General features: G+C 37.4%; 1 protein-coding gene across 1 annotated transcript in view; it reads right to left on the minus strand.

The window, feature by feature from the left end:
* LOC139720718 (bone morphogenetic protein receptor type-1B-like) overlaps positions 1–3,691 on the minus strand; it is a 90,617-nt gene extending 86,926 nt beyond the window's left edge. The window contains exon 1 of the mRNA XM_071632073.1: positions 3,597–3,691. Coding sequence (XP_071488174.1) covers positions 3,597–3,690 — 94 coding nt within the window. The 5' untranslated portion in view covers position 3,691. The remainder of the gene's footprint in view (positions 1–3,596) is intronic.
* Between the last annotated feature and the right edge of the window lie 10,170 nt (positions 3,692–13,861).

A 13,861-nucleotide genomic window follows, 5' to 3' on the forward strand; every position in this document is an offset into this window, starting at 1 on the left:
AGGAGCACAATTTTGTTTTGTCCACTCAGAAAGTTTTGTTGAGTGGAAATGTTGACTTTCTGTTATAAACTGAGCCTTCTAATTTAGTAAAGAGCAACATTCAAAACAGAGTACTGGTACTGCAAAACAAGTTGTTTGATCAAGCTTGCAGAAGACCAAGCATCAAGAAACATGGTATACACACACACACACACACACACACACACACACACACACACACACACGCTGTAATATAGTCATCAAGATAATCTACTACATGTAGTATAGTAATCTAAAACAATCTAGACTATGATTGTTACCCTGTTGTCGCTGAGATATTATGGCAATCTTTGTAGCCTTAATACACAACTCATCATGTTCTCATATGTAATGGTTAATTGTATGTTATCAAAAGTAATCTATGTATGAGTGATCACATGCTACTGCACGGTACACACAAAATTTTATTGGCATAACAATTGAATTCTTCTATTAGTAAGTTGACAGCACATAAGTTGAGTGCATGGCCATTTAGCATACAATTCATGGAAAGAAATCCATTGTTGGGAAAAACAAATCAGAAGATGATTCACAAAGAAAATTGGTTCAGTATAAGGTTAACAAAACTCCACTCAAATCAGCATCTCATACACATGTAGTTAACCCGTTGCGGACGGACTGATTTTGCTACGACACGCATTTCCCATAGACACCTGCCCGAGTATACTCGGGACTCGTCCTCAACGGGTTAAAGCATTGACTTTGGTAGTGATGACCAAGGTCAGATTAACAACATTATAGTTGTACATGTGTGTAGTTTCCGTGGTCAATGAATACACACACTGCAACAGTGTTAACTATAGCTTGAAGAACATTTTGAAACTTGATAAAGTTCTGCAGCCTTCAAAACAGCAGTGCAACTGGGATAGGAGCTATACACTGTAAATGAATGCAGCAGGAATGATTAAAAAGCATAGAGCATAATTGGTTAGTAGCAGACATTGTACTGTGGAGGTGGAAGAGAGGCATCATACAGTGCTATCTGTACTTTATTATTTGTTTAAAAAGTTGTATCATACCATCATTATTGCTAGCAAAATGCTGGATACATACACTGTATCATATGTTAGCTTTTTACACAAGTATGTATTTATTAAATTTGTTTCATATGAGCATGAATTCTTTGGACAAGAGATATGAGATGTCTGAAGTCTAAATCTAGACATTGTTAGTATCTTGAATATAGATACGGGTGTAGATACAGTGTTGGTCGAGAGCATTGAAAGTGATTATAAATCATTTTTCCATTATGAAAATCCTTATCCCAACAATTTTCCTGGGGAAGTAGTAAAAAGAATATCCTGCTGGCAATTTGCTAAGCGTACCACTGATGCATTATAGAAGCATGTACTTTAGTCTTCAATACAGTAATGCACACTGCTTACAATGAGTAAACAGTACAGTTTTCCACTATTAAAACCAGGCACCTTCACTTCGCAAGAAGACAGGTCTGGTTTTCACATACAAATGAATGGGTATCGTGCACCGCGGAACTTGCATAGTAATTACACTTTATACATGTAATTTCGTGCGTGGAAGAAATGAACTTCGGTGTCGGGTGATCGGTCAACCAACTGTGAGCTGTAAACAGTTAGTAAATCTCACTTACTTTGCTGTTACTCTTGAAATAATTTGTGAGGGATATAAAACAAATTAACGTGTACTAGAGTAAAATACCCCGTTTGCGGCAGTTTAATGGTTTTTCCACACTGTAAACAAATCTGGCAAATTATTCTCAACCATTTCATATGTCATAGACAAGATCATTCATAAATGCTAGTGTTATCATACAAAATTGACCAATGACAAACGTAGTTTTCATGATTTACCACGGCAAAACCCGGCACAATTTTCGCCGATATGCGCCGTAGTAGCTCTGCTTGCGGCACGATGTACAATTCCTATGCAATACACGCATGCTCCGCGATCTTCAGCTGAACGCCTTCACATGTCTCGCGAACATTGCATAAGCGCCAATTCCCATTGCAAAAGCACATGAAAATAGCGGGCGCACATGCTCCGGCTGCAAATACGGATCGCAATTCTGGCTGGGTTGTTGATGTCTTTCTTGTGTTTTTCTCATTTTTTCGATGGTAACAGCCACTTTCCAAAAAAAAAATGTCGGCCCACATCAGCTCACAAAAGTTCTATTTTACATGAGGATACATGTATATTTTCAAAATCCATGAACATCGGGAAAACAACAAAAAATACAGTTTCTTAGACCCTTGTTTCTTAACTGTTATATTAAGAAGTATCGAAATTAAAATTTTGGATGCGATATGTTGCCATTTAGGTGAGAAAATTTCACTTTTGTCGGAGATTGTTCTCACTTTATCAGTTGATTTTTGTTGATTGGTAGTGTGCGTGTACAGAGTGTGCTGCTGTGTTTAGGCTCTGTATATTATTATTACCGAGTATGTTGTACCTGCCGTGAACGGGTGCACGGCAGCATACTGCCACAGTTAATCTAGGTCATTTAATATTTGAGGCACTTGTTAAACTATGTGCCTGTGGTGACTTCAATAGTACTATTTTCTTTCTATTACAATCACGTCACGCACACACTAGTTTTAATCAGAACCTTTCAGGCCTGGTATATTTGTATACCGGTACTATTCCAATTTCACCTCACTCTTTCCTTTTTCCAGTTGGTCACAATCACCTGTATTTTGTAACAAGATCTCAGTATATTATCTACACTCCATGCATAGTCATATTCTATTCCTCAACTTGGCAATCTGTTACTCAGTCACTTTAAATGTTTGCATTAAGTTTATATCAACGAGTTCTAGACCCAAATTGAGTTTGAGCATGTGCTCTGTGATAGTTAGACTTTACTAACGTTAGAACTTAGACAAGTTAGAGTCTACGACTTCCTTGGAGAGTTTGAGTGATTTTGACTTTGTGAAATGCAAATTTACTGACACTGTAACATAAACTCTACACCTCTTTACACTGTATTATTAACACTACAATGCAATGGCTTCCATGCACCATGGCTTTATTAAAACCTACAAGTGTAACCACAGACAGATCTACATCACAATTGTTGCACACCAGCAACATTACCACAGTCCCATGCATGCATGACACTACTCCACTGAAAATACGCCTAAACAATAGTCATCTGCTCATTGCCTAGGTCTTGCCAATTCCCACTTCATTCATGCCATCAGATACTGCATTAGAAACAATTCAAAAAGACTGCTAGTGTCGCGGATTGTCTTTACTATTTCCTAGGATTATAAGAGCCTGCGTGATTCCAAACGACACTGCATAGGGTCTAAACACAATTCTTTTTCGTGTCAGTTTCTGTGAGCAATGCACCGTAACCAAACCGAACTGCCTGCCTGCCTTACGACGGACCGCTGTGCAGACGGCTACGGCTCCGTGGATACATTACTCGTTTACGCTACATGCACCGTACATATTCACACGTACAGTAGTAACACCGCCAAAATCAACAAATTCAGCGAGATTTTCTGATTATTCAACGAGCACTGTTACGGAACAAATCATGCAGTATTCTACAATATATGTCTAAGATCTCATACCTGATGTAGAACTGCTCAGCAGTCCTAAACACGCTGAGAAAAAGGGTAAATTCCACCACGCTTTTCGTCCGGTTAGTGTTACATCTGTCGCCATATTCTAGTACTCTGTCAAACAGGCTCATGAATATGCAGATGAACCGTGACTGACCTTAGTGACGTCACGTAAAGCCCAAATCGTCATTCGGAAACAGCACGGTGCCAGAAGATTTTGAATCAGGTGAATCTAGGAATACATATCATTTGAACAGAAACCGTAAGAACTTTCATCAAACTGAGAGTACAAATACACAAGAAAGTCCTTCGTTTCGCTTTATTTTGCTTTGAAGCTGAGGTAAAAATCAGCAAGGAACAAATTTTACAAGTACCAGTGTACTTTCCAATTCATTCAGATGTGACACACACAGTTGTGACGCATTTATTCATTACCTACATTGTCTCTTAATGATATCATCTGTGCTATTCTTTGTATTCTCTTTAGAAGTCGCAGTCCCGATAAATTTTGAATGTTATTTTCTATTTTCCTATCATTTTATACTTTGCAGTAAAGTTATCGTAATCATGCCATTGCCAGAACTCTCCTTCCCCTATCACCGCCCGATCCTGATACTACATCCTGCTTTATCACATCATTGGTATACGATGTAGTGACTAGAAAGTCGCACCAGAGACAAAATGAATGACAAAGAAGATCTTCATCATACACAGGAATCACTGATAACATAGTCATTTCATCGTTGTGTGCAAATAGTATTTCAGCGCACTATGGTCTATCATGATGACACATTGTAAGTAGTTTGGTAAACGAGATATAATCCGGAATAACTCCGCTACAAAGCAATATGAACTATTATGAGCTTTTCGCATTTTGCAGAGTGGTAACGAAACCGACTCTGATTTGCAGGGAACAAATTGTTGAATGGGCGCCAAAAACCGGCTGCAAACTATACTGAACCAGGGCCAACAATAAGGTGTGCCAAGTTTGTGTCACCTTGAACGTCTATTGTTGCTGATGACACAAATAAATCAGGCTTGTCTTTTAATGTTCGTATTTTTTTTTTTCTCATAACGACATATTCCACGTAGGGCCTACTTATTGAAAATCATAAGAGAAAAACTTTGCGTTATTCGAAGTGCTGTTATCTTGCATAGTATGACGGCTAACAGAAAGCTCATGCCATGTAGGCCTATACCATACTTTCCAACATAATGTGTATACGAGTTGGACTGGAACAGCTCCAATTTACGAAGTAGAAATGGGGAAAATAATCCAATGGAAACATGCAAAATTTTACTTTTCTTGAAAAACGGCATGGTCCACTTCAGCAAGCTTTTTAAAATTATGATGCTATTGTATGTGTGTGCATGTGTGTCTGTGTGTTTTAATCCGCTCTTTTGATGTGCGGTAGATTAAAAACAGAAGCGAGTCTTAGGTATAGTTAAAGAAAATTTCTTTGATTAAGAATAGTTTATATACGGACTTCTATTGCGCACAATTTCAATATATCTTATACGAATTTCATGCATCTTAATAAAAAATCCGTTCTATCAAACTATCGCGATATGCCCCCTTATTTCTTTGCTCTGTGACTTTTCTATATACAATAATACTCTTGTAAATATTGATATGATTCCATCAGCTATTAATGGTGTGGTGTGAGTAAGGTGTCACTACAATCATTGTCTGTCGTCCACATAGGCCGAATGTCCGCTTTGTCGTACATAAAGACATTCCGTTTGGTTATCATAACATTATAGCGACGGTCATTTTGCTGTGTCGTCTTTTCGATGCTCGAATCAATGACCAGCTGCTTTCTTTCTTTCTCTCTTTCTTTTTGTCAACATAACAGAAACATATTAATGTCCTCTGTAATTCTTAATCGAATAAAGAGCGCAAACAAGATCTTTCTCGAATGGACTGGGTTGTCATAAACACAACGACGTCACTAGTTATGCACGCACGCCATTCACGGAAGAATAGCTTTAAAGCTCATTCTTTTGAAATATCATTGCCACGGTTCGCATCATTCGGTCTCTCATCGACAGTTTTATAAAGTCATATTTTTGGATAACTCTTTATCAAGTATAAATACGGTGTCAAAGAGATCGTTTATGTTGAACGGCGTCACGAAAGATAGAGTGTTGGTGGATGGTATCTGGCTTGCGTTTGAGCAAATAAAATCATCATAAAATGTCTGCCACAGGCATATCATCGTCTATTATTCAAATTGTCTCGAATGAAACACGTTGATTGTTATATAGATGATAAAAGCTAGCGAAGCCTAACAATGACGCGGCAGATTCACTTTTCTTCTATTTTTGTTTGCTTTAAGACGACATGACATAAACGTAACACAATAATGTCGTCTGCGGGGTCGGTGCCTTCAAAGACATCTTTATGTATTAGAAGATTAATGTAATACACTTGATACAGACAGACGAAGTTGTTTGGAGTCTGTCATTGGCATAGCCTTATACTTTATCAAACATTCTGTGTTTACCGTCATAGATTGATATCATAATAGATGCACGTTTATTATTATCAAGTGTTAGAATGTGAGAAAGGCAAGAGGACAATATGATGGTTTAAAAAAAAAACTCAACTCTAATAATGTTTGCAGTTAGGTCGCACACTAAAGGATGACCTGCTCACTGCTTTCTTGTCTGGACACACTATGTCGTGTTAATAAACGCTGAAATGCCATTTATACACCTGTGACGGGCCTACACACTTTGGCGGAAAGAATGTAAAAGAAGAAAACTTATCATCCATAGCACCACTGGCACATTTGAGGTGAAAAAAAAGTAAATAAAAGAAAAATCGTCAAAATAACATCTTGAGACACACGAGCGAAACGAAAAGAACGACCCGAGAGAGAACACCATTGCGCAAAACAGAGTTGAACTGATGAGTCCCTCTGGACCTCTGATCTCGTATTGTGAGTGATTTAGGCTTGATAGCGCATGCATCAACCATTTTGCTCTATGAAGTCATGCCTAATTTTCCGAAAGCCTCGGTTGATGAGTGGTGGGTATTTAAAAATTAACAGCGATGACACGCTATATACAGCGGTGTTGGAAAATTGATGGATTATCCGCAGGAATCTGCGGCGATGTGTAGGGTTTAGTTTGATAACCTTCAACTAAGACCTTTGGATATTATAGTTTCGAAGCGGTGACCTCGGATCAAGACCTTTTGCGCTCCTATGCATGCAAGATACTGTTGTTCGGGGAGAAAGACATCCCTGTATAGTGGGATTAGTCTTCCTTTTACAGTGACATTTTAAAAGAAAACAACAACAACAACAAAAAAAAAACAAGCAAAAACAAACTAAAAACAAAAATGTAAACGATTTTTGTTAAGGTCAAGCGCCAATGGGCTTAAAGATTGTGTGCGTTGTTCTGTGCATGAGAAAGACATCCCATCTGTAGCGGGATTACGGTGTTCCTTTGACAGTGACATTTTACAACAACAACAACAACAACATCAATAATAATATAATAACAATAATAATAATGATAATAATAATAATAATAACCCAAAACATGTATGATTTTTATCTAGGTCAAGCGCCAATGTGTAGAGGCGTATTCCTTCATGACAAGACTCCTTATTTAATCATGTGAATGCCAAGGAAACTAGATCTAACGATTATCAGAATGACAAAATCCAGTTCTGCGGCAATATCAATTACGAGATATTATATGTGTGTATACATAACTATATATCTTATATATATATGTATATATATATATATATATATTTATATTCACATTTTGCAATCAGGAATTTCGGCAAGAGTTAATTAGGCCTATAGTGTTGTCACTGATCCGGTGGATTTACAGACCCGGTATTCATATTGTACAACAAGTTAAAGGACAAGTCCACCTTCATATACATAAGGAATGAGGGAATGCAGCAATATTAGTGGAACACATCAGTGAAAGTTTGAGGAAAATCGGACAATCCGTTCAAAAGTTATGAATTTGTAAAGTATCTGCGCAGTCACTGCTGGATGAGAAGACTACTACAGTGTATAATGTCACATGCGTACAACAATAAAAAAGAGAAAATAAAAAGAGAATTTCACAAAACTTTACTTTTTGAATAAAGTGCACATTTCTTCGACTTGTCACTGACGTATGTTAAGGGAAATATAATCCCCCCTGCCTTCTGAAAGAGAAAAGTCGAGTGTTCTTTTGTTATGCGTGAAAAATGGAAATATGTTGAATTTTCTTTATTCTTTCTTTATATCGTTGTACACATATGACATCACAAGCTATAGTATACTTTTCATCCAGCCGTGACTGAGCAGAAACTTCAAAAATTCATAACTTTTGAACGGATTGTCCGATTTTCCTCAAACTCTTACTGATGTGTTCTACTAATATTGCTGCATTCACTCAACCCACATGTCTATGAAGGTGAACTTGTCCTTTAATCAGCGCGGCCGTGTTTTGGTAGAAGGGTGTAAAAATATGTAATCACTACATAATACAACTAAATATATTTCGTTTTGGTATGCTCTCAAGGCAGAAATCTTCGTTTCAATAATATTCACAATCTATCGAACTTTTTTTTTGTCTTTGGTGTGTGTGTGGGGGGGGGGGGGGAGGGGGGAGGTCATTTGTCAGTTCCTTTCTTGCGTGCAATTTTCTTCCTCTTGATTTGGTAAAATGGCGTATCTGTAGACACACCATCTGATGCATAACACGGATATAGAGCGTTTAAAAGCTTGGCAAGAGAGCGTATCTTATAATTATCTTTCAATCGATTAATACACAAGAATGTGCTTGAAATCTGGGCACTATGAAGGACATAGTATTACATCGATCAAGACACGCCCTTTGGCCAAATTAAACAGTAGAAGTGGATACCAGAGTGTTTGACAATTTTGCAAAAGAGTTCATCTCTCAATAAATACACGCTTTATGCCCAAAGCAATCGCTCTTACTTTGGTAAGTGGTTAATTTGGCAATCTCCAAATACATCTTTCTGTGTAAACAGACACTCATATTGCCGAGTGATTAATTTGGCAAAAGAGTATTATCAAAGACATGAAAGAAACACTCCAGAGTTCAATTGGTTGCATGATATAATGACCTGTGTACCTGTAAATAGGACAAACTAAAAGGTGTATATTTCAAATAGAAGATAATCTTAACATCTTTTTGGAAAGTTTGAGACGAGACAATCATCGGATAATAAATTTTGAAAAGTATAGAATATTCCGGAAGAAAACTGACTGCCAACCTCAAGTTTAATGACTCAACTACAGAATCAAGAAAAATATCCCAGAAGTCAAAGCCAATTTCCTTGTTTGTTTGTTTTTATTATTATCATCATAGTAAACGGCCAGGCTGAGATAGGTCCTTTTACCATAAAGACGGCCGCGGAGAGGGAATCGGTGGCTGTTGAATTGACTCTATTGTTGAATAGAGTCTCCTCTGGCACTCTTCTGTTCTTACAGAGAGCCCTTCATGGAATGATCTTTGGGCTTTGCTGTTGACTACATAACAGCGCCCTCTACGCACTTATATCATCAAAGTGATTGTTTGAGTGTTTCTTTGTTTCTCCATGGAGGATGGTTGATCCCATCCAATCCCGACTTGGTTTTTATCGTACCAGGGCAATTACCCCCGAGGACAATTAACCCCGGCTAATCTGCTAGTGATACGTATGATTAAAGATTAGGGTTAGGGTTTAAGGGTGTGTACAGTTCTGGTCGAGGTGAGGATTTAGCTTTTAACGTTTTGCGAGATATTCAGAAACCTCTCTATGAGAATGATGTAAAAGAGCATGCAATTCTAAAGGGTATCAAAAGTTTATTTGATGAAAATCGGTTTTAAAATGGCTGAGATATCCAAAAACAAGGTGAAACAAAGAGATCCTAATAAATAAAGTTGTGGCCTGTCGCCCTTTATTATTATCACTTTTTTGGATATCTCAGCCATTTCAAAACCAATTTTCATCAAATAAACGTTGAATCCTTCTTAAAATTACATGGTCTTTCAAATTTCATGAGAGGTTTCTCATTATCTCACTTAGAAATGTTCAAAACATGAATCCCTTACCTCAACCATTACTGTATAGTCCCTTTAAGTTCGGCATTAGAGTTTGGGTGAGGTTGAGGATCAGGTTCAGGATTAGGATTAGGGTTAGGGTCAGGGAAAACCAAACGGTATATCGCTCTAGAACCGGGTTTTACAACTAAGCCTTATTTACGACGCCAATAAACTCGATTAAGAGTCTATCAATAACACGAACGTTCACCTTTAAGGGAACAAAGTAGAACGGACACTGTTTTATGAAGAGTTAAAATTGACTATAAAGTTGATTTCAATCATGAGTCTATGGCAGCCTGTGTGTTAAGGAAATTAAAATCGATTATATCTTATGATAAATCAGGGCCTAGTCATTCCGTAAAATATTGAACAGTATGCACAGTAGGACTAACACTTTGTAAACTTCTGTCAGTGTAGCATTTAGTGGTTACACATCTGTACCATGCGAATACACAAATACACTTAAAGGGGAAATCCAGTCCAAATATAAGTTTGTCTGATAAGAAAGAGTAAAATATTATGAGTTCAATGCTATAATTTCGATCGAAATCTGATGAGAAACAAGGAAGTTTAACATTTTTAAGTTTTGCTTTTTTTGGGGGAAACAGTTCTTGAACAGTCAATATGAATACATATGCAAATTGCGAAGTGAGCAAGTCATTCCCTCACAACTTACCATTATAGTTTGTACATACATTTTTGAAATTTCCCGTTTTTCATTCAAACGCAATTATGCCTGAGGCTCAAATCCTCATTTTATCTTTTACTGATCACTATTATGAAGTTATACAACCAGGAATAACGTCATGTTTCAGACTTCAATGACAAAACATTGAATTTTCATCATTTTTTTTTTTGTACACGATCAATGCAAAATTATGAGGTTTTGACATGGATAGCTCTCTCATTTGCATATCTATACCCACTGTACAAGAACTGTTTAGGAGAAATTATCAAAACTTCAAAATTTCATAACTTCCTTATTTTTCATTTGAATTCAGTCAAATTTGTACTGTTGAACCTGTAAAATTTTACTCTTTTTTATCAGACTAACTTATATTTGGACTGGATTTCCTCTTTAAGGGAGTACATTTATTAACTGGCGGCAGGTGTGTCTTTTCCTTTTGACAAGATTGTCTTCCAGAGAGTGCAGTCGTTGGCTGTTACATGTCGGACCTACACTTTTTTATATTACAGAATTTTGTCCCAGGACTTCTATGACATGGTATTGTGTAGGCTTACCCATTTCTGCATGAGAGGTTTATTTGCAACTGAAAATGGCCACTTAGAAAAAAAAAATTGTAGGCCTATCTTTCTCTGTCACACACACACAGACACACATACACACACAAACACACATACACACACACGTACACACACACACACACACACACACACACACACATATATATTATATGACCACAAACATGACTTTCACAATAATATTAAGCAGACACTTCTGGGCTTTAAGTGGGAATAAATGGAATAAATGGGATAGATGACATCATCACCTCAGCTTACCTGTAGGCCTATATGTGGTTGCATCCAATATCAAAATTTTGTAAAATAAATCCCCCCCCCCAAAAAAAAAAAAAAAACACCCTAAAACAAAACATAAGAAACCTGAACATTTCTTAACTGTCTTATCTTAAGCCTTATTTTGATGAAACTAGTACCATTTCATTTGTCTCATAATCACTCCGTATATTACGGCCAACTTGTGAATGAGATGCAGATGCACCTTCTTCAGCTCATGATACCTTTAATAAATAATTGCGTTGGCATCTTCTCTTTGTGACAGGAATTATGCTGACCTTTTTGATTACGGAAAATCTCTTTCACATATAAACCGGGATCTGCATAAACTGGTGTTATATGTAAATATAAACACAGGACAAATGCACACGCTTTCAATGATCACTACACATGTATTTCGCATGACAGTAGTAATGATACATGAAATGATATGTCTTCTGAGAGGTAAAAAAGAATCTAAATGCATTCTGAATGTATACATCTCTTACAATATACACAGGAATCATGATTTCTATGTACATTGGAGCAAAGGACCACTTGCACATGTACTCAAAATTATGTGAAAATAGGTAGAGCTATATCATTTCATGACCTCTACAAAATACAAAATGAAGACCACACGTATGATGCATGACCTAAGAAATGATTGTTTACTCTCCTATGCAGTAAGTCAATAAATAATTGGAATATCATGGTCAATCTTTCCTGATAAGATATGTGTCCTACATCATATTTACATTTGCATGGGAAATAGAGTATATCAAATCACATGGTCCACAAAACATTGTATCCCAAGTAGTCCGAATAGCAAGCACTCCATTCTAATGTCGATTGCAACCAGAGAAACCTTTCTCATTTGAATATCGAACGTTAGGACGAGGAAAGTATTTGTTGTTGTTGTTGTTGTTGAAATCAAAACTGCCAACATTTGCTTTTCTATACACTACCAGAATGTAGTGCATCAGCTCTTGGGATAAGAGCGACACATATACGTGACACAGTGATATAAATTGTATATCACTTGGACGTTTGAAACATATACTGCATTGCAGCATAGAGAGTGATTTATTGGTGTTGCCCTTCTCCAATAGGTAAAGTCTACATTCCACAAACATCACGTCTACAGCTGGCAAACTCATAACATTTTTCCAATATTTTTCTTTTTTTTTTCGCCACATCACTTATGTCCTGTGTGGACTATCTTGTTTGGCTAATGTACATGCAATGCGAGCTCTACTTAATCTTGCTTTGAGACACAGTGTATGCAATATTACATTTGCTATTACACATGGGAAACTAAGAATGCATATAATTTGAAAAAATTACTTTCTCTCTTTTTCTCTGTAAGAAATCAAGTGCTGAAATGTAAAAAAATCATATAAATCAGTCTTTGAAAGAAGGAATTACATGGAATTCATACGACCATGAAATATTTGCTCGGGCCCAATAATTGCGAGAAACAATTGCTCGTGTATTTTCTTGATGATATGGCAGTTTGTATAGATGTTTTGTTTTATATCAAGCTGTTGTTTTCTCTTCTTTTTTGTTTTTGAGGGGGAGGGGAATTGGGGTTGACTATATCACTACTCTACTCATTAACAGAAGTGAAGTGGAGTTTTGTATGTGTTGACTCTCTCACACTTGGGGCCCCCATCTGACAGTAATGTGCCTCTTACTGGAAGGTTTGGCATGGCAACACAAAACATTACTCAGCTAGACTCACTGGGACTTGAACCAAAGGCATCTGATTGCACAGCTGATTTGCTAACGACCAAGCCACCTCATCACCCATAGCACAACCTCAATAGTTACGTTCAGACAACAAGCCCAAACCTCGAGGTTAAGCTTGTGGTTAGGGACTGTGAAGACGCACTCGTAGTTAGCTAACCTCGAGGTTAGCTCGATGTTAAGAGCCACGAGAAATCTTATGGTTAGCGCTCTAACCACGAGCCGCGGGGGGTCCCCACTCGTAGTTAAGCACCGTGTGGACACAAAAATCAACGCACTCACAGGGGCAGGAATTTAACCTCGAGGTTAAGATTCGTTGTGTGGACGCACGTCGAAGTTAGGGGGCAAGAGCTTAACCTTGAGGTTAGGGCTTGTCGTCTGAACGTAACTAATGACACTTGGAAAATGGTTGTTTGTCCTACTTGTTGTCTAGGTGGTACCTTACTATGGTATCATTTGCATCTTGCTGGTGGGGGGGGGGGGGAGGAAGAGGTAGGGTGAGTGATTTATCATTAATGGATAAAATCTGGTGCTACGTATGAATTAAGGTGAGTGCACGATTACAGGAAGTCAATACGAGGTACATTTTACCCGGCAGAGTTTCCATTCCACTGCATTTAAGTCTACAAGACACAGTTATAATGAATGAGTAGAAATACAAGTAAGAAATGGATTGCTGTAAAGGCCAATGCAGTTATAAATGGAGGGTGTGCTACATACAATGTATGGTAAATTAATTCATACAACATTTTAGTGGCACACCACCTCTACAAGTGATTTGCTGCATTGGACACTCATACCTACTGCTTCATCACTGAGTTGTCTAGCTTGTTCACAATTTGCAAAAAAAAAAAAAAATGAAAGAAAAAAAAAAAAAGAGTCTGTGAATGACAAAGAAGCTCACGGTATGAGAAATGTATTTCAGTTCGTTTCTGATT

The sequence above is a fragment of the Diadema antillarum genome, unplaced genomic scaffold (genome assembly GCF_040938485.1).
Source record: "Diadema antillarum isolate AM-2024a unplaced genomic scaffold, OU_Dant_1.0 scf00000132, whole genome shotgun sequence".
Classification (NCBI taxonomy): domain Eukaryota; kingdom Metazoa; phylum Echinodermata; class Echinoidea; order Diadematoida; family Diadematidae; genus Diadema; species Diadema antillarum.